At 51.4% G+C, this 20,979-nt stretch overlaps 2 protein-coding genes across 2 annotated transcripts; both read right to left on the bottom strand.

Moving 5' to 3' along the window:
* Positions 1-1,928: 1,928 nt before the first annotated feature.
* On the bottom strand, positions 1,929-12,116 carry DRG2 (developmentally regulated GTP binding protein 2). Its single transcript, XM_058815741.1, has 13 exons — positions 12,024-12,116; positions 10,822-10,982; positions 9,885-9,974; positions 8,478-8,538; positions 7,482-7,572; positions 6,718-6,790; positions 6,489-6,579; positions 6,216-6,313; positions 5,357-5,433; positions 4,617-4,705; positions 3,787-3,845; positions 3,322-3,375; positions 1,929-3,234 (listed from the first exon to the last, which is right to left on the bottom strand). Exons 1-13 carry the CDS (start codon positions 12,085-12,087, stop codon positions 3,148-3,150), a joined length of 1,095 nt encoding a protein of 364 aa, XP_058671724.1. The 5' UTR covers positions 12,088-12,116; the 3' UTR covers positions 1,929-3,147.
* A 2,363-nt stretch (positions 12,117-14,479) lies between these two features.
* GID4 (GID complex subunit 4 homolog) lies at positions 14,480-20,941 on the bottom strand. Its single transcript, XM_058816044.1, has 6 exons — positions 20,588-20,941; positions 19,332-19,391; positions 18,489-18,596; positions 17,666-17,767; positions 16,589-16,719; positions 14,480-15,358 (listed from the first exon to the last, which is right to left on the bottom strand). The coding sequence occupies exons 1-6, from the start codon at positions 20,939-20,941 to the stop codon at positions 15,295-15,297; spliced, it is 819 nt and encodes a 272-aa protein (XP_058672027.1). The 3' UTR covers positions 14,480-15,294.
* Between the last annotated feature and the right edge of the window lie 38 nt (positions 20,942-20,979).

Genomic DNA, 20,979 nt, shown 5'->3' with positions numbered 1-20,979 from the left:
CTCTTATATACGGCCCTGAGCAGCACTTTGAGATGTCACCGTGATGGGGTGAGGGGAGCTGGCTGAGGCGAGCCTGCCGCAGCAACCATCTCTCATTGAATTAAATGAATGTATTTGGAGGCAGACTCACTCTTTATTACCTTGCAAACGATTCCTGACTAAATTAAATTATAAGAGGAGTGTTCAGCCAATCAAACCTGCTTGATTGCCTGGAACAGGCATTTTAAACAGAGCACGCCTCGAGAGTCGTGGCTGGCTGCAGCGTTAGGTGGAGGGAGGCTGATCCGCCCTGCTCCACACCTGGAGGATGGGGCAGGATGAGCACAGCCCCTGGGAGCAGCAGGAATGAGCCTGGAAGAGCAAGGGAATGGCAGGAGCACACAGCAGGGTGCTGAGGGCAGCTTTATGAGCATCATTCAGCCCAGGCTTTCCTCCTACAGCAGAGAAATGCAGGGTGCTGCTCTTCTGGGGGCAAACCCACAGCTCCTGCCTGCACCCACCCTCCTGGAGAGCCCTTCTCCCAACAAACAGGCAGAGTCTGATCACATTTTCCTTCAGCAGCTCCCCAGTGAGGGGTTCTGGTCAATGCACACAATCCCAGAATGGTTTGGATGTCAGGGAGCTCAAAGCTCATCTCATTCCAGGAACACCTTCCACTACCCCAGGTTGCTCCAAGCCCTGGCCTGGGACACTTCCAGGGATCCAGGGGCAGCCACAGCTTCTGAGGGCAGCCTGTGCCAGGGCCTCACCACCTCACAGGGAACAATCTCCCCTTAACACCTCATCTGTATCACCCCTTTCAGTTTAAAACCATTCCCACTTTTTCTGCCCTTGGTGAAAAGTCCCTCTTCATGTTTTTTACAATCCCCTTTAAATACTGAAATGCTGCAAATTCCATGAGCCACGGGAGGCCCCAGTACAGCCCTAATGGTGCAGCAGATTTCCCCCTTGCCCTTTGGATCTTTTCGGGACTAGGAGATCTCTTGGAGGCAAACTCACTCCAGCACGAACTGCAACGTTTGCTGCTTTTAACATAAGTGCAGAACAATTAGGGAAGCTCCTGGAAGAAAAATACTGCAATTAAATGGTGCATTTTCAAATGCAGCTATAAACTTGCTGCCAAAAAAGCTACTCTCTCTGAAAAAAGAAGTTGGCTTCTTCTAGCTTCACTATTTTTACTTCATCCCCATTCCAATTTTAATCATGTATCTGTTCATTTTGAGGAGGATAAAATGCCCATTTTCCTAAATGAAGCTAATTAGGCAGAGGGGGTTTTAACAATGAAATGCCAAAATCAATTTGAAACTCACACTGAGGTAGCAGCAGCTATTCAAGGACAGGTTTTAGCAGGTAGCACTGTGCATTTCAGCCTCACACCAAGCAGCCCCTGGCTCCCAGCACTACCTGGGCTGAGCATGAAGCCCTGTCAGCAGTTCTGCCTGCCCAGCTCTGTGCCAAGGCTTGGCAGGCTGCAGGATTTGGATGGAAAAGTCAGAAACTCAGGGACAAAACAAAAACCAAAATTAGTCTTTGTGAGGGTAACTCTGCCTGTGTGACCTTCATGGGAATGGGAAGGGTGAGTTAATGTGCTGGAACAGCATCCCACCCAGCTCACACCGGGAAGGGGCAGCTCTCCACTGCCAGCCAGGGATAATGGGGATCATCTGGAGCTCGTTCTCCTCTCTGTGGTCAGGATTTCCTCTGCACCCCAGCTGTGAACAAAGCCAGGAACAGGGAAGGGAACTCGCAGAGTTCAAAGTCACCTTCTCAGCTTGGGCACTGTGTATTGTATCTGTTTATCTCCCACCACCAGTCTCTTGTACTTCACCTTCTATTGCCCCCGAAATCTCCAGTGCCAGCATCCAGGATTCCTCAGGTGGCCAAAGGTAAAAAAGAGTTAGGAAACAAACCAAGCCATCTACCCACCATTCACATGAAATAACAACTTTTTATTTTCTCAAATAAAATAATCCTTCCATTTCTGCTCAATCAGGTTGTGAGGGGTGGGGAGGAGCAGGGAGGAGGGAAGGAACCCTGCTCAGACAGGTGTCACACCTGTCCTCACAGTTCTGCATCCACTCCGACCAAACCCTTTTCCAATGAAAGAAAATAAAAGCTATTGGCAGCTCTTGATCCCAGAAGGCAAGAGCTGTCCTCTATCAGGCACTCTGAATTGTTTAGCAACAGTATTCAATGGAAAAGCATGATTACAAAAATCCCAGATTTCTGATGAACAATATCCAGACAAGCAATGCTTAACAGGGCTGGGGTAAAACTCACAGCATGGGGTGGTACCTTGAGCTCCAAAGAGCTGCAACTGGAATTTAGGGACACGGCTGATGAGACCTCCACCTTGGGGACTGAAGGGCAGGACAACTCCTGCCCAACAAAGGAGGAAGCTCCCAAGGCAGCTCCTCAATGAGCGAGATGCCAGAATCCTCACCCCAGACTACAGCTCTTGGATCATACCCCACTGCAACCTGGCCAGGCTAATTAACCATTACCAGTTTAATTTCTTATCTCTCAGTACCACGGTGTCCTACAAACCCCACTGCAAGGCTATGGAGAGGCACAGAGTGCCAGGTTTTAATGTTAATTGAGGTGGAATTATTAAAAATTGGGGCTGTCTCAGCTGCAGATGTGTCCAGTGAGCAGGGGAGGGAGAACTCTAGTTCTTCTTCAGATCAATGCTTAAATTAAGTGAATGGATAAGCAGCAAAGCATCAGCAATGTTCTCTCAGCCCAAAGCACAGGGCCAGATTTTTACACACAAACCCAAACACTTCCCACTGGGAATGCACATGGATTCATGTGCAAACCCCACAAGGGGCAGGACACTGCAGGCTGTGGAACTGTGCCCTAGAAGAACTGGCTCCTTTCAAATTTTTAAGAAACATCACTTGGCCTGAAATGCTGCCAGATGGAAACTCATCTTCCCCATCCCCACCTGCAAGCACAGCAGCCTCATTTTCTGCCTTCCTCCAAGAGAAGGAGCTTCATAGAAGCTTTCTTGGCTCTGGAACACATCTCCCTTTTTCCTTTCTTTTTTTTTTCTTTTTATCTTTTTTTTTTTTTTGTGTGTTTTGTTTTGTTTCTACATGGTCAGTTCCAATTGCAGTGATAAAAGGCAAGGCCAGGCACCAGCAGTTACTTCTTTACGATCTGAATGACATCTTCATGCTCCATCATATGGGTTAAGCCCACTCTCTGAGGGCTGTACTTTGTGCTTGTCCCCTTTGAAGCAAAAAAGGGGGAGAAGGGTTAGAAGTGCAGTCAGAGACACCTGAAGACAGGGATTCCAGTTGCTGTCCCAACACTTACCCACACCAAGGCATATTTGAACTGGCTGGCTAATGATCTGTGAATCCGATGGCACTGCACGACAGACAGGCAGAAGTTGAAATATTTACATTTATCTCTTTGCAAACAACTTTTTCAATACCCAGGAATTAAAACAAACTCAAGTCTATGCCAGAATTTACAATAAAGACTTTAAGAGCTGGTTAAAAGCAGTTGAAGCCATACAGAACAGACACAGGAATCACCAGCCTACATAAACCCCCATTCCATTGTTTCCATGTGCTTTTTCACTGGCTGCATTAAATAATTACTGTTTAAACCTTTTATAGCAGCTGTGAAAGAAACCTGAGGCAGATAAAAGGCAACAAAAGGAGAAGCACAACCAAACACTGACATGTCCTGAGCTTTATGGAGCACAAATCACAGCAGGTCCAGGAGGAGCTGCCTTCTGCACACAGGGAAATGTAAAAGATGCAGAAAAATTACCACATGTTCCACAGAGGCTCCTTTCCTTAGAATAATGGCATCTGTAAAGTCTGGTCTCTCTGTGGAGAAGCAGAAGGGGGGGAAAAAGGATTGGATTTCTATCAAGTGTGTTCTAAAATGCTGACACCACCTCACAACACCTTGTGCTAACTACTCCCAAATTCCTCCTTCCTGCTCCCAGACAGAACAGGGATCCAGTGCCTAAAAGCATCAAATCAGCTCTCCAGCACCCACAAGTGCCATTTCCCACCCCACACAGTCAGCAGCTTCCTCACAACCCACCTGAAATGAGTCCATCCCAAACCCTTGACTTAAGAGAAACAAAACAACCCAAGCCAAAACACACCTGCTCAAGGAAAAAACCAAAATCCCCAAGATTTCAGAGCTTAACAAGCTCAGAAAATTCCTTGATCTCCTCACATCCACCCAAGTTCAGCTGCTCACAAGCAAACAGAGCAAGTTACAGATGTGCCTTCATCACTGGGAGAAGCTGCAAGTGGGTTATAAAGCAAAAGGAGCATCAAAGGCACCTCCAAGGGTATGAGAATCACTAAATTTCCTGCAGGAGCAGAAAACTTGTGGGTTCATCACAGTGTGCATAACAAGGTAAAAGCTGTGAACTTGCACACTTTATTCCCTTATATCCTGCAAAGGTTTATGAAAATTCAGCTCTTGTAAAATACAACAGGAAGCCCATGATGGAATCCATACATAGCAGGATCAGACAGAGCAGGAAGCATTTCCCAAGAGCTGAAGGATGATTAGGGAGGGTGCAATTCCAGCATTTCCAAGGCACCAGCCCTGCTGGCAGCCTGTCTGGGGTCACTTACGTCCCCTTTTCTTGGTGTAGATGCAGGTGAGTGCCAGGTACTCCCAGAGCTTCTCCAGCAAGTAGTCCAGGTTCAGCTTCATGCCACAGCTGCAAAACACCAGGGTCATCTGTTTACTGCTGTTATGATTTAGGGATCCAGAAAAACAAGGTGAAATGTCTTTATTAAAGTGCTGGAGAATGAGGGGAAAGTCTTTAATGAGGCAAGGGAAGGAAAAACACAAGGTAAAATGACCTTAAACTGAAGGAGGGCAGGGTTAGATTAGATATTAGGAAGAAATTCCTTACTAAAGGGTGGAGAAGCACTGGAACAGGTTGTACAGAGAGTTTCTGGGTGCTCCATCCCTGGAATTGTTCAAGGCCAGGCTGGATGGAGCCTGGAGCAAACTGATCTAGTGGAAGGTGTTCCTGCTGGTGGCAGGGGTGGGATGAGATGAGCTTTAGGGTCCCTTCCAACCCAAACCATTCCATGACTCCAGAAGAGTGAACAGCTTTGAAGCAGCAAAGCCCCAGCAGATCTATCAGCACTTCCAAGGAAACAAGCCAGATTGTTTGACTCTGTCTTGCAGACAGCACAGAGAAGCCAAGCTCCAGGGGAAGGAAATCTGGGAAAAGCTGCACAGCAACTGCTTCTCACCCCAGCAGCCCTGGGAGAAGTCCCTTCCTGGAGAATTCAGAGAAAGGGGTGTGAAATGAACCCCACAGCAGGCAGAAAAGGCAATGAGAATGTCATCATCCTACCTGATGACAACACTGTGGGGCCTCCGAGCAAGGCGATCCACCTCCTCCATGGATATCTGGTCAATCTTGTTATAAACCTAAACCAGAGAGAAAACAACACAGCCCTTAGCAAGGCAACCCAGCAACATGTACAAAGAACAAGGTAGCTCCAGCACCTGAAACAGAAACACAGATTCTGTCAGAAGATAAGCCAAGACTCTCAGTAAAACAAACTATTAAAATTCTGAAGCCTGAATATAAATTTTTGGCCCTTTAAAATTCTCCCTTTGGGATGACTTGGAACACGTTCTTTGATTTATACAGACCCAGTGGCTACAAACAGAGCCCTAGAGGGACCTCTGGCACACAAGGGAGCAGATGTGACAAGTTAAGCACAGAGCTGGCAGCAGGAGAGTCAGAGGAGGCTCCACACGTGGGAGCAAAGCCCCAGCACCAGGATTGGAATCTGTTGCTCCAGGGCAGCACCAGCCACAAGAGGGCCCAGGAAACACACACAGCACGGCTGCACATCCAAAACCTATAAAAAACTCCCTGTTGAGCTGTTTTCCACCTCTTAAACCCCAAATCATTACTGTTTTAGGAGCCAGCAACAAGGGCATGGAGTAATAGCACAAGGGGGAACGGCTTTAAATTGAGAGGGCAGGGTTAGATGGGATATTGGGAAAATATTCTTCCCTGTGAGGGCAGGGAGGCCCTGGCACAGATTCCCAGAGAAGCTGTGGCTGCCCCTGGATCCCTGGGAGTGTCCAAGGCCAGGTTGGACAGGGCTTGGAGCACCCTGGGACAGTGCAAGGTGTCCCTGCTGTGACAGAAAAGAGATGCTGGGTGTGGCAGAAGCCAGGCTGCCCAGGATACTCACATAGAGGCATGGCATGTAGACCCTGTTTCCTACAATCACATCAATGAACTCATCAGGGGAACAATCCTCTCTGAACAGGACCTCAGCGTTGAAGATTTCTGAGGTGGACACTGTCAAGGCCCAAATTCCAACACAGCACAGGGTCTGAGCTCCCTGGTGACAGTGCTGCCAACCAGGCAGCACCACAGGGACACCCAGGCTGTCCCACAGCAGGAAGCACTTAAACCATGAGCTGCTGATGGCTTAAGGGTGTCCCCTTTTAGGAAAGGATACTGTATTCATGGAGGATGAGCTGAACCAGCTTCTCAGAGCACTGAGTCAACGTGACAGTGGAGTTGAAGGAGATGCCTCCACCCTTCTTGGGCTGCAGGATACAAAAAAAGCAATGTAAGAACACTCTCAGATCCCACAGCCCCCTCAGCCTGGCCAACACAGGGGCAGCACAGAGTGAGCTCAGCTTTGAGCAGACCAGCTGTGCCTGCAGGAGCTCAGGAAGCCTCACCTTGAAGTAGATATTTGGTTTGCTCTTGTTCAGCCGGATTCCTACAGATTCCAGTTCCTTCTCCAGCAAGGCCCTGCAGGGACACAGCACTTGTGAGGCTGAGAGTGACCAGGTGACACCCAGACCTTTCCCTTTCTGATTCCTGTATGCATACAGCCCTGCCACAAACCCCCATAATGCAGGTCAGTCTGTGGTGGCAATCCAGGCTGACATTCCCATCTATGACAGACGTGCTGCAGGAATTTCCCTCCAGCTGAGCACCCACTCCAGCCAGCAGGATGCTTCTCATGGGACACTGTAGCCATGATATTTTCTGAAAAATCCTTTCCTTAGGGATTTTTTCTCCTGAGAAGCCTCAGGAACAAAATGTAAACATTAATTATCTGCTGCTGTGGAATGCAACAGGTGGATCTGTGATTGGCCTCATGTGGTTGTTTGTAATTAATGGCCAATCACAGTGAGCTGGCTCAGACTCTCTGAGACACAAGCTTTTGTTATCATTCTTTTTTCTATTTCTGATGAAGTCCTTTCTTCTATTCTTTTAATATAATTTTAATATAACATATATCACAAAATAAATCAAGCCTTCTGAAACACGGAGTCAGATCCTCTTCTCTTCCCTCATCCTCAGACCCCTGTGAACACCGTCACAGGACACAACCCTCATCTGGTACTCAATAATTGAACTCCTCATTCCCCAGGTGCTCTCCACAATTCCTCAGGGAGCTGGCACGTTTTCCAGCCCAGAGCCAGCCCACACTCACCTCTGCACCTCGCCCTTGGTGGCATCCAGCATCATGATAACAACATCTGCTGTCCTGGCCACAGCGATCACCTGCCGGCCTCTGCCCTTCCCTGGGGACACACGAGGGGGATCAGCAACAGCAACCAGCTCAGTTCTCTGACAAATGGGGACTCCTGCCCCTTGCAGCAGCTTGGAAGCAAGGAAAAATATCCTGCAGGGCTGTTCTGGCTGTAGTCTGCTGCTAGGAGCCCTGGCAGCACAGAGATCAGTGCCAGAAGGTGCCTTAGGAAGCACAGACACTGCTCCAGGGACCCAAGGGAATGGCTAGAGATGTGTCAGGGAGGGTCAGGTTGGATACTAGGAAAAGGTTCTTCCCCGAGAGGGTGTTTGGGCACTGCCCAGGCTTCCCAGGGAATGGGCACAGCCCCAAGGCTGCCAGAGCTCCAGGAGTGTTTGGACATCATCAGGCACAGGCTGGGATTGTTGGGGTGTCTGTGCAGGGCCAGGAGCTGGGCTGGATGATCCCTGTGGGTCCCTTCCCAGATGTTCCACGACTCCCTGATTTCCTGAGCTATTTTCAGACACAACCAGCCAGTGAAGACAATGACAGCACAGAGACAAAGCCAACATCTCCTCCCAGAATCAGGAGTCATGGCAGGACTGGCAGGAGCTCAGGGAATTACTCAAGGTTAGTGTTTAGCTGTAACTCTCCCTCCGCCTCTCCAGCATCTTTTATAGATTTCCTCAGTACCAGAAAACAGATGAGCCACTTAACACTCAGGCAAGGATGTGAGAAGTGACTGGCTTGCTTTGGCTCCCACCTCCAGAAAACCATCTTTGTGCTACATATAGACCCTTCTGTGGGCTCAGGGGCAGGAATCGTGCCTCACATAGGATCAAGGACTCCAAAATTTAGAAAGACAATGCAGGAACTCTTGGCCCAGGAAAGCTGAGACACCCAGGGGCACTACTGAGGGCAAATCCCTCCTGCACATGAACAGAGACATGAGCCAACCTTGAGCAGCTCCTTCGATGATTCCAGGCAGATCCAGCAGCTGAATATTGGCTCCTTTGTACTGAAAGGGAAATGGAAGGATGCAAAGTTGAAATCTTCCTGCAGGGCACTTGAGCTGCCCCAAAAGCCCCAAATCCGTGCTGGGGGTCCCCATCCTGTGGGGAGTGGAACTGGATGGAACTGGCAGGGCAGGGGAGCTCTGCAGAAAGCTCATGGCTCTGTCCTGAGGCAATTCCAGAGCTGGGGGCTGTGCTCAGCAGCACACACAGCTTGCATTAGATCCTGACCCCCTAAAGCATCCTATGACTGCAGCTGGACAAAGCAGCAGGAAAACAGCACAGCAGTCACCCATTCCTAAGTTCAGGGAATGGAAAGGAAACACAACCCTTCTTTCATTGGTCTAATGAGAAAACTCAGTAATGAACAAGTGCCACATCTCTGCCTGTGATAGATCTAACTACTCAGGGGTGCTGCAGGTAAAAAACCCAGAAGAAACTCATTCCTAGGATCTGCAAGGCACTGACACTCATTCCCTGGATCTGCAAGGCATTGGCTCTCCAGCTGTTGTTGCAGCTCACAGCTCTGCTTGAATGTGTTACATCAAACTCCTTTTCCCACTAATACATTTACTTTCATTATTTAACTCTCCCTTCCTTCCTGAGCCAGATTTCCTCATTACTCTTGGACACTTTTCAGTTTGATGCCTTTATAATTTGCTTTACTGATGGTTGCTGAGGTCACCACTAATGAAACCCCCCAAGGACAGGAAGAGCTGCATTTTGTTTTGAAAGTGATCACAGCACAGATTGCCTCTGTAAAGCTTCATTAAAAACAAATCTGTCAAGGTTTGCAGCCAGCTGGTCACTGGCACTGACAGTGGTTATATAAAATTCAGTTGAGAATTGTGGGATTGCTCTGGTCAGTCCAAGAGCAGCACAAAAATCCTGCTCAGGCAGCCCATCCTGGAGAGTTCAGGGAAGTGCTACATCAGCACTGAAAAGTTTAAAGCAAAACTCAGCTTTGGAGACTTCTGGATGTGTGTGCTCCTTATTAGCAGCACAATTGTCATCTCATTGCAGGGGTTCCATACTGTTGTCTCCTGTCACAAAAGTTTCATACCTTCTTGGTGTTCCTTGTGAGCAGCTCCTCAGAGCACTGACTCTTTCTTCTTCATAAAGCAGCCACTGACTCCAGTTCCCTTCTCAAGCAGCCACCCCACTCTTTTATAGCATCTTCGTCTCATTGAGTGCAGCTGTGCTCCGTTAAAGTCAAGCCTGTTCCTGATCTTTGATAATTGGCCCAGCTGCAGCTCCTTAGGGGTAAGATCACTTTCTACACTATCTTTATTTTCTTATATTCTATCCCCCTACAAACATCTTGACAGAGCTGGAGGAGGGTCCTGCTCACCTCTATGACTCCAGGGATGCAGGTCAGCGTGGTGAACTCGTAGGACGCGGCTTCGCTGGCAGTCGAGGTCATTAAACTCAGAAACGTGGACTGAAAGGCAAGAGAGCAGCCTCAGCAGGCAGGAAAAGGAGAAGGTTCAGCAAAACAACAACACCAAAGTGCTCCTCAAGTTGTGTTGTGGCTGTTCCAGGCACAGGGACTGAGCTGGTGACACTGCCATGGAACTGAAGTAATTCAGATTTTTTCTTTGCTCAGCACTGCTGGGGCTGGGCAAGAACAACGTTCAGGCAGCAACAAATTCCACAGGGCAGAGCACACAACATGGAGTGTTTCCCCATCTCCAACATTAATCACAGAATCATAGAATGGTTTGGGCTGGAAGTGACCTCAAAGCCCATTTCACTGCACTCCTGCCATGGCAGGGACACCTCCCACTGTCCCAGCTGCTCCCAGCCCTGTCCAGCCTGGCCTTGGGCACTGCCAGGGATGGAGCAGCCACAGCTGCTCTGGGCACCTGTGCCAGGGCCTGCCCACCCTCACAGGGAAGAATTCCTTCCATACATCCCACCTAAATTCCCCCTCTTTCAGTGAGAACCCATTCCTTTTCCTGCCACTACAGTTACTGACAAAGAATCCCCTTCCAGCTCCCCTGAAGCCTTTTCAGGAACTGTGAGGTCTCCTCACAACCCTCTCTTCTCCAGCCCCAGCTCTCTCAGCCTGTCTCCACTCCCCAGTCCTCTCTCCAACATTCCCAGATCCTCCTCGTGCAGGAGACACCAGAACCATGCCCAGGACTCCAGGTGGGATCCCACCAGAGGAGCTTTAAGGTGCCTCCAACCCAAACATTCCACGTTAGTGATCCCCAAGCTGCTCTGCAGCCCCTGCAAACCACAGTGAGCTGGAGATGACGCCCCAGGGAGCACAAGGCCTGACTGACCTTCCCCACAGAAGGAAATCCAATCAGTGCCACCCGGGCATCTCCTGATTTCATCACATCGAAGCCCTCGCCCTTGGCAGCCGGGGATTTGGAAGGCTCCAGAAGCTGAGCTCTGTATTTTGCAAGCTTTGCCTTCAGCAGGCCCAGGTGGTACTCGGTGGCTGCAATGACACAAACCCAACAGCACAAAGTTGCTGTGATTCATTTCTGGGAGTGAGAACCTTCCTGAAAGGAAACCCTGATGGATCCTGGTCAGTATCTCAGGCAGTGCCAGGCACAGAGCTGCTCCCAGCTGCTCCATCACCAACCTGGGCACTGAGAGCAAACCTTCCAGGGAGCTGCACAGGGTCAGAGTGGAGAGAAACAGCCAAAACATTCCTGAGTTAAAGGGGCAAGGCAGAGGGAGAGCAGGTGCAGGAATGAAGGGGGTCTTGAGGAGAGAGAGGTCACAGGGGGAGCAGCCCCTGCTGGAAACAGCCCCTCCTTACACCTGCTCACACTCAGCACCCCAAAGCGACCACATTACTTTCCCCATCTCTTGTCAACTTTTAAAGACACATTTAACCCAGAGCTCATATGTGAAAGTACTTTACTGCCTTATTCTTAGCAAGACACTTGAATCTACACCTGAACTAGAAAAAAAGGAAGGCGGTTGTCTCACTTTGTAACAGGTAAGGGCATGAAACCAGGAGCTCACAGGTTTATTTCTATTATTTACACAGCCCCAGCAGCAGCTCTGGGGGGAGCTCAGAGCCCACGGGGAGCCCCCAGACCACGCAGACACCCGGAGCCTCCTCCTGTGCCAGCAGGAATTGAGATGTTCCCCCCTTCAGCTCCGTGGGGGCTGCAGCTGCAGCACATGGAAGGAAAGAGAGCACCCCAGCCCCAGGGCTCCCCCTGCTCCCCACCCTGCCCCAGCTCCCAGCACCCCCGATCCAGCGCTCTGTGCCCCCCAAGGCCCCCCGGTTTCACAACCTTCCCCACAGCCCTGACCGGCCCCTCTCTCCCCAGAGCCCCTCCCAGCCCCCAGGCTCTCTCCCAACCCTCATAGCCCGCAGCACCCCTGACCCCCGGACTCCCCACAGCCCCCGGTCCTCTCTCAGCCCCCCATAAGTCACAGCCCACCTGTGCCCCCCTGAGCGCCCAGCCCACCCGCCCGCCCGCTGTCCCCGGCTCCCCCAGCCCCCGGCCGCCCCCCGCACCTTTGTTCTTCTGCGTGCGGGCGATCTCCTTCTCGATCTCCGAGATCTTCTCGAGGATGCCCATGGCGGGCCCCGCTCCGCGCCCGCCGGAAGCGCCGCCGGCCCGGCCCGTCCGTCCCCGTCACGCGTCCGGGCCGCGCCGCGCTGCGAGCTCCGGCCGCGCCCCGAGCCCCGCGCCCCGCGTTCCGCCCGCCGCCACCGCGGGGGCACCGGGAGGGTCCCCAGGGAGGCGACCCCGGTGGGGACAGGCTCAAAGGGACAGGGCTCAGAAAGCAGGAGAGTCCCTCAGCGGGACTGACTCCTCCTGCTCCTCTAATTAAGGCTGGATCCTGAAAGGAGCGCGGAGCCGGGAGGGATCGGGCTCTTCTCTCAGCCACTCAAGAGACAGGACACGAGGAAACAGCCTCAGGGGGCCAGAGGAGGCACAGGATGAGCAGCAGGAGGAATTTCTTCCTCAAAAGGGTGATTAGATATTGGAACAGCCTGTGCAGGGAGGTTGGTGGAGTCTCCATCCCTGGAGGTGCTCAGGGAAAGACTAGATGTGACTGGATGTGAAAAGGTGGGGATGGGTCACAGGCTGGACTCGATGCTCTCAGGGGTCTTTTCCAGCTTGAATGATTCTGAGTCTGTGAATTAAGGCCATCAGAAGCTGCTGGGATTCCTGGAGAAGGCCTCAAAGAGGGAGATGAAGCACAGCAATGCCCTGGAACCAGAAGTGCTGTGGTGAACAAACACACACGGACACAGACCCCATCAACAGAATTCATGTTTAATTTGGACGTTGATCGCTCCACAAAACTCCTCCTCGGCCCCCACACGGACACCCTGCTGCAGCCAGAGTGGTTCAAGAGACACCACACCCTCTGCCAAGCCCAAACACCCCATTTCCCACCTCTGCCCCCCAAATCCTCCCCTGGGCCATTCTCTCTCACCACACCACGACGTACAGAACATCTCCCCTCAACTCAAACAGGTCAAAGAAAAGGAAAAAACCAAAGCAAAGGCCTTTGAGGAGGGAAAATCCACACACCAACAGCCCCTGCAGAACCCTCAGCTCCACAACCTGCTCTGCACCTGCACACATCACATCCAGACAGCCCTGGATCCAAGCTGAAATTCCCTTCAGGATGGGGGGAAGGAGGCAGGCACAGAGCAGGATGCTCTTTCCACACCCTTCTCACAACATATCAAGTCTTAAAAAAACCCCAACATCATTGGTTTAGGGATAGTTACAAGTGTTAAACACCCCCAGGACCATCCCAACTCAGCTTCTGGCAACCAACAGGGTTAATTCAACTCAACCTTGTCAAAAATCCAAGTGTCCCTCTGGCACTGACAGCCCTGGGGAGCACAGGGACACCGGTGCCACCACCAGCATTGCACTGACAGCCCCAGAGGGATGGGAAGAGCCACTGGAGCTGGGTCCCTGCACTCACACAGCACCTGGGAGGGAGGTTTCACCCCCACACTTGGTCACAGTGGAGCAGCACCACTGTTTTCACCTCTAAAAACCAGGACATGTCCCAGCACCACCCTCTCCACCAAAGGGGCTGAGTTTCTCCAAGAGGAGTGAATTAAACACATTCCCCAAGTGCTCTGCTACAGCCCCAAATCCCCTCAGTGCTGTCCCTGCACATCCTCCAGCACAGCCAAGGCACCAGCCCCAGTCCCTGGCAAGGGCCAGGTCCCTCCTCCTCCCTCTCTCCCCCAGCTTTCTCTGCCCATGTGGGTGCCAGGGAGAAGGAAAGGCTGATCCACGGAGAGCAGCACGAGCAAATTCCGCATCATCCCCCGAGACCAAGCACTCCAAACCCAACCTGGAACAGAGGAAAGGGCTCTCCAAGCCCTGAATCCTTCCTCAGTAAGGCTTAAACAAGCAATAACTGCTGCCAAAAGGGAAATTAGTTAAAAAGAAGCAAAACCCAAAGCACCTCATGCTGGCTTCAATCCCCTCTCCCAGGTGGGAAATGCATCCTCAGCACCAGCCGTGCCACACGCCTGCCTGGAGGGAGCTGGGCTTTAAAACAGCCAGAAAGAAAGGCAAACTAAACTCTCACAAAGCCCCACAGGTGGGGCTGACAAGGTAAAAACACAATTGAGGCCAAGTTTTTAAAGTGTCTTTAAAAAAAACCACCCCACACACACACACGCACGCTTTGGCACAGGAGCCTTAAGTTCTGTCACTTGGAACATTCAGAGCCAGAGGGAGCTACTGAGAAGGGTTATTTTTTAAACTTTTTTCTTGTTTTTCCTTGTAAAAAGGTGTCAAGCAGTGGTGGTGAAGCATGAAGGGGGAGAACAAACGTTGAGCAGTCCCAGGGTGATGCTGCTCAGCGCTTGTGCTCGGGTTATGTTCCCAAAGCTCAGCTGGATACAGACACAGATATAAAAACACAGACATTCCTGGTTTTCAATGTGAAAACAGTAACATGGAATCCAGTACTTGTGCATTTGCCATAGGGTCCTTTGGAAAAGGAACCATAAAAATAGATATATTTTTTTTTAATAAAAGTTTTTTTTTGTCTTTTTTTAAACTTTTTTTTTTTTTTTTACCCTTAAGTTAAGTAAAGAGCAAATATACACCTACAAGCAGAGTTCAGATCCACTTTTACTGAGAGCCTGGAAGTCCTTACATCAAATTAATTCCCAATGGTGTATCCAGACACAGGAACAGCTCCCAGCTGCAAAGGGCTGGTGCTCCTGAAAGATCTGCAGCTCCAGCTAACCTTGTTAGCCAGCAAAGCCTCACTCCAGCCTTACCTCAGCCAACACTCCCCAACAGACTCCACAGCTGAGCCTCACACCCAGGACCTGGCTCTGAGAGCATCAGAGCTGGAAATCTGGGCAAGAAACCTGAATCCTGGTGATTTCAACCCACATCAGGATATAACAAGGATAATATAAGCCTTGAGCTTACATTTCCTTATTACTTAGAGGCCAGAGCACTGATTCCAGCTACTGAGAAAACAGCTTCCAGAGGAGAGCCGGGAGGAACTTCAGTGACAGAGAAACGAGCTGTGCAACAAGAAAGTGCATTAAAGTAGCTTAAAACCAGAGCAAAGATCAAATGGCCACTCGACAGGAGGGAGAATCAAGCTCCAGCAGCTCCTCGGGCTGGGTGAGTTCACATCCAGGCTCTCTTTCTCTCTCTCTGGAGTCCAAGGGCAGGAGAGAAGCGTGCATTGCTGTGCTCCCACAGGGACACAGCTCTCCTGGCAGGCCATGCTCTCCTGCCCCGTGTCTTCTGGGCGTTCTCAGCCGTGGGCAGCTGTCATCGGAACTCGTAGATAGGAGCGCTGTGCTCGGGAACGTGCGTTAAATTCAACGACTGATACCTGCCACAGGAGGGAGACAGGGAGGAGAGGGTGACACAGAGATCCTGCTGGGCAGCCACACAGCACACTCTGCTGCCTGCTCTTCTCTCCCCCTTTACAGTCCCAGGGTGTTCAGGCATCCAACACCCACTTCCCACAGTCTAAAATCCTGCCAGGACTCAGCATCGTCCCTCCTGTGCCTCACTGTTCCACAACTCCCTGACAGGAGGGTGCAGCCAGGTGGGGGTCAGGCTCTTCTCCCACAAAACTGGTGATAGGACAAGGGGAAGCAGTCTCAAGTTGAACCAGGAGAGGTTCAGGTTGGATACGAGGAAAAAATTCCTCACTGAAAGAGTGGTTTAGATCTGGAATGGCCTGCCCAGGGAAGTGGTGGAGTTACCATCCCTGGAAGTGCTCAGAAATCAAACACACATTCCATTTAGGGTTTAGTGGGAATGGTCCTAGAAATGCTCAGAAATCAGACAGACATTCCATTTAGGGTTTAGTGGGAATGGTGATATTGGGTCAGAGATTGGACTTGACGATTTTGGAGGTTTTTTCCAGCCTTAATCATCCTGTAATTCCCACTCTGGTCCCTCTGAGCCACCTGCAGCAAGGCAGCATTCCTGGTGGGCTGACTGTGGTGGTTTTTTGGACTCCCTTTGAAGTTCAACAACTTTCAAGTTCAAACAGAGTTTGCTACAAGTGCAAATTACATGAGTCTTTCAAAGCTCAGCTAGAGGGAATGTGTCTGAAAGCCTCCTGGTTCCCTCCCTCCCCCTGAGAGCTTCCAGCCATCCACCTGCTGCTCATGACAATGATGCAAGGGAAGAGCTCTCCACAGCTCCTTGTCTCCAACAAAAACCCCACCAATTAGCTTTGACTGTTCTCTTGTCTTAACAGCAACACCCCAAGGACCTCAGAATAAAAACATTGGCCTGACAAGATTTCTGCCTGAAGGGAGCAACAGCCAAGCTGTTCCTGAGGAGAGAGAACTGAGCTCACTCACAGCATTTCTCCAGACCCTGTATCATCTTCCCTCTCCATCCTGCCACCCCAAATTCCCTCCCCTTTTCCATAAGGGCAGCACTTTATACCACCCCAATGGACTGCACCAGCCAGCTCAGGCCAGCCATGGCCCACAGCCCTTCAACCCCACCAGCCTGAATCTCCTGCCTGGACACTCCCAAGGCTGTGGACAAGCAGGAGAGGAGTCACAGCCTGGTTTAAGTCTTCAGGAGGCTTCCTTACCATTCTGAACTCCTATGGTAGTAATAGCCCTCTATAGATGCTGCTGACTTCTGGAAGCAGATGTAATAGAAACCAGCAAAGGAAGCACCACTGATGTCCTTGATGGTGTGATCTGGGACTAGGAACTGCTCCTGCATTCAAAACACAGGCTGCATCTTAAAATGTTGATCAAGCCCCATCCCATCCCAATCTGCCCTCCCACACCAAATATTGGCACCCACTAACATGAAGACATTGCTGGCTGAGCACTCCCTGCACTCTCAGCAGCCCAGAGCAGAGACCAGTGTCCCTTCACACCTGCCCTGCAGGGACCTCACAGGGAAGCAGATAACTGAGAACAGAATGAGTTCTAAGAGTGCAAGGGATCAGTTTCAACACCTGTCCCCTGCAAACCAGAAACCCATTGCAAAACTGGGAGTGAGAGCCTGAGAATGAAGAGAAGGCTCCAGAAGTTCTCACTGCAGCTTTTCAACACTTATGGGAGAGCTGGAGAGGAACTTTGCTAAGAACATGGAGTGACAGGAGGAGAGGGAATGGCTCTGCCAGAGGGCAGGCTTGGATGGGATATTGGGACATTTTTCCCTTTAAGGGTAGTGAGGCCCTGGCACAGGGTGCCCAGAGAAGCTGTGGGTGCCCCTGGATCCCTGGAAGTGCCCAAGGACAGGGCTTGGGACAGTGGGAGGTGTCCCTGTCCTTGGCAGGAGGGTGGAACAAGATGAGCTTTAAGGCTCCTTCCAACCCAAACCAGTCCATGGTGACTCTGTGATGAGCTGCTGAGTGGCCAGGCTGCATCACACACAGGCCCCACACAGGGACTGCAGACAGCAATTCTCTCATCCTCTGCAGCATCACCAAGCAAGATTTTCCTGTTGTGTTTTTAGCCATGACTGCAGCCCTTAAGGGCACAATTAGCTGGCTAGACACGAGTCACACTGGAACTTGCAAGTACAGTGGGTTTTGAGGTTGGCAGGGCAAGATCTTTCATTAAACCATCATAGCTGGAAAAGCTCTGACACCTCAAGTCTCTGTCAGTGCCTTGAAAGCAGATCAGCAGAGAAGGAGACAGGCAGGGTTTACCTTCCATCTCATGAAGACATAGTCCCCATTTTTTAGATCTTCATAATCAAAGTCATCAGAGTTAAATGTTTTTGCATACTGGTAAAAAGCCTGGAACTTTCCCTGAAACAAAAAAGAAAAGAAAAATAAAACCAGGATGTTTATTCCAGGAATAGAACTTCTAGTACCAGCTGCTGTTCAGGAGGGAAATCTACTGACACTCACAGCAACATCCAGCCTGGCTGGAGAAGCTCCTGAGCTTCCAGAAAAGATATTTTGACAGAAATATAACAAACATCAAAGCTTGGCAAACAACAGCCAAGGTCAAGGGTGGGGGGTGATCAGGTGGTGCTGTGGCCTCAAAACACAGCAGCAGGTACACAGGTACCAACCACCCCACCTGTGCTTGTGGGATGCCCTTCCCCTCTCCATTCCATTTTACAATAAGTCTCCAAAAATAAGGAGTGTGTTCTCTTAGGGGGTCAGGAAATGGGGATTGCTCCTGCTCCCTTCCCACCCCGTGGCCAACAAGCGGAAAACAAGACATCCCCTCCCGCACCACAGATCACAGCTTGCTGAAGAGATCTCTACTTGCAAAGATCCCAGTGAGAGACAGCAAAAAGGAGAGGTGTTGTAGTGTGTTTTTATATTTCATAATAGTTTTGTCTTTGTATCCCCTTATTTTCCCCCAAATGGTTTACCCAGACTGTATCCCCTCCCTCTCCTTTGCTGAGATCATCCCCAAATCCCAGACCAGAGAGGTCTCCAGGCCTTTCTGCCAGCTCCAGCACAAGCACACAGTGCACCAGCACCCAGAGCCCCCTGTGCCCCCAGGTTCCCTCACCCAGTGTTTACGGTCCACGTCCTCGTCGGCGTCCCACTTGCGCGTCAGGAACGGGTGCTTCTTACTGATTATCTCGCCCTCGAAGAACGTGGTGAGGGTTGGGTACTCCTGGCAGAGGGGAGACAAAGGTGGGCTCACAATTGTCACCCACAGACACAAACCCAACAGCAGGCAAAGCTCCATGCACTCAGCAAAAAAAGCATCTCCCAGGGAGAGCTCTGGGCAATGTGAGGCTGCTGCTGCCACACCTCTCCAAGGCTGAGCCTTCCACTCTCTTTTTCCAGCCTTTCTCTGCCCCTCTCCTCACTTTATGAAGCCAGGAGCCAGGTCAGAGCTGGGCTGTGGGGAAGGATTTGGGCACAAGCAGCTGAGGGGGCTGCAGTGGCTCAGCCTGGATAAAAGGAGCCTCAGTCTCCAAACTCCCTGACAGGAGGCGCAGCAAGGTGGGGACAGGTTCTGCTCCCAGGGAAAGGACAAGAAAAATGTCCTCAAATTGCACCAAGAGAGGTTTAGATGGGATATTAGAACAATTTAAAAGAGAGGTTAAACATCAGAACAGGCTGCCCAGGGAAGTGGTGGAGTGGCTATGTCCTGGGTCAGTGGTTGCATCAATGATTTTCAGAGGGCTTTTTCCAACTTTAAATGATCCCATGCAGCTCCCAGCTGGATGATCACCTGTGACATTTACAGCCAGCGCCATTCCCCAGCTGATACCCTGTGATCAAATCTACAACATCCAACCCATCCACTTCCCATTTCTGGCAGCAGCTTCTCCCACCCCACCAGGAAAATAAAAAACCTTCACACAGCCCCTCTTTGTGGTGCTGTACAGTTAACACTCACCTCTGTAAGGCCTTTGATCTTCAAGTATCCACAGAGATAGGAGTTTTCCATATCCACATGCTGGAAAAGAGTGCAAAGTCCAACCATAAAAACAGGAATGAAGGTGCATGCCTCATCCAAAGCAGTTCCTAACCCTTTCAAGGATAACTTCAGCTGGTACCCACTGCCCAATATTCACACTGCCAGCCCTTTTCCATGATGGGAATCACCTGGAAGGATCATTTGCAGGTGCCCAGCTCAGCTCTGGCAGCCTCCCCATGCCAGGCCTGCTCCCAGGGCAACACCCTCTGCCCAGAACTCCCCAGCAGGAAGCAAATCCCCTTTCCATCCGGAAGGGATCTGACTGACAGCGCTCTCCAAGAAAAAGCATCCCTGGAAGAATCACCCACACCCCCAGCATTTTGCAGAAGGCCTTTCTCCTGAATATAAACCTTTTGTGCCACCTGCGTTTTGAGTTATCAGGCTGCATCTCTCTGCCTGTGCTGTGCAGAAACTAGGCAAGGGTTTGCCTGCTCTGTTAAAAGCAGGGATTTTCCAAGGGATTTTTTCTTTTCCCTGACATCTCCAGATCCGCTTTCAAAACAGGCAGTGAGTTATTCAGGGAAGGGCAAACCTCCACCCGTGAGAAGATGGATCTTCTCCACCTGTGATCAAAGAACTGCAACGTTTCCCTGTGCTCAGCACAGGGAGAGCAGGCAGCCCCCTCTCCTCAGCTGACACATGCAGAACAGCCACGTTTTAGGCACAAAAGCAGCGGTTTTAAGCACAAAAGCAGCGTTTTAAAGCACAAAATCACAGCCAGCCCCTGCGAGGTGGCAGCGTGCAGTGGAGCTGAGCAGCCATGGGATGTCCCCACGACAGCAAATCCCACCAGGAACGCGGAGAACCGAACATAAAAATACCCCGCCGGCTTGGAATCATCACAGCATCACTGAGGTCGGAAAAGAGCTGAGATCATCCAGCCCGTCCTGTGACTGATTCACCACCGTGTCAACCAGCCCAGAGCACTGAGTGCCACGTCCAGTGTTCCTTAAACACCTCCGGGGATGGTGACTCCACCACGTCCCCAGGCAGTCCGTTCCAATGTTTAATGACCTTTTCCGTGAAGAAATCCCTCCTCATACCGAGGGTTAGGGTGATGCGGTTGCTGTCGCAAGGGGCCGGCAGGGCAGGAACGGCCACCGCGGCCTGAGGCCACCGGGTCCCCTGCTCGCTTCAGGCCGCGGGGGCCCTTCCCGTCCCGCCACCCCCCTCACCTGCATGACGACCTCCACCTCGTAGGCGTTGCCTTTGCTGCGCTGCTGCCCGCGGAACTTGGCCCCGCTGTAGAGAAGCGAAGTGGCCACTCCGGGCTGCGCCGTGTTGATGGGGGGCGGCGGCACCAGGCTGCTGGCAGCCGCTCCGGTGGCAGCGGAGGAGGCCGAGCCCCCCGCCCCTCCGGCGCGGCGCCTCTCGCTCCGAACCGGCATCTCGGGGGGGTCCCCGGGCGCCAGCGTGGCCGGGGCCGGGGTGCGGCCGGGGGACGCCGCCCGCTCCGCTTCGCTCCGCTCCCTCACGCCTCGGCCGCCGCTGGGTCGGGGCCTCCTGGCAGCGCCTCCGCGCGCTCCCATTGGCCCCCGCGCGCGTGCCTGAGGGGCGTTCCCTGGTC

Source organism: Ammospiza caudacuta, chromosome 17 (genome assembly GCF_027887145.1).
Source record: "Ammospiza caudacuta isolate bAmmCau1 chromosome 17, bAmmCau1.pri, whole genome shotgun sequence".
Lineage (NCBI taxonomy): Eukaryota > Metazoa > Chordata > Aves > Passeriformes > Passerellidae > Ammospiza > Ammospiza caudacuta.
This window is presented reverse-complemented; position numbering and strand designations above follow the sequence as displayed.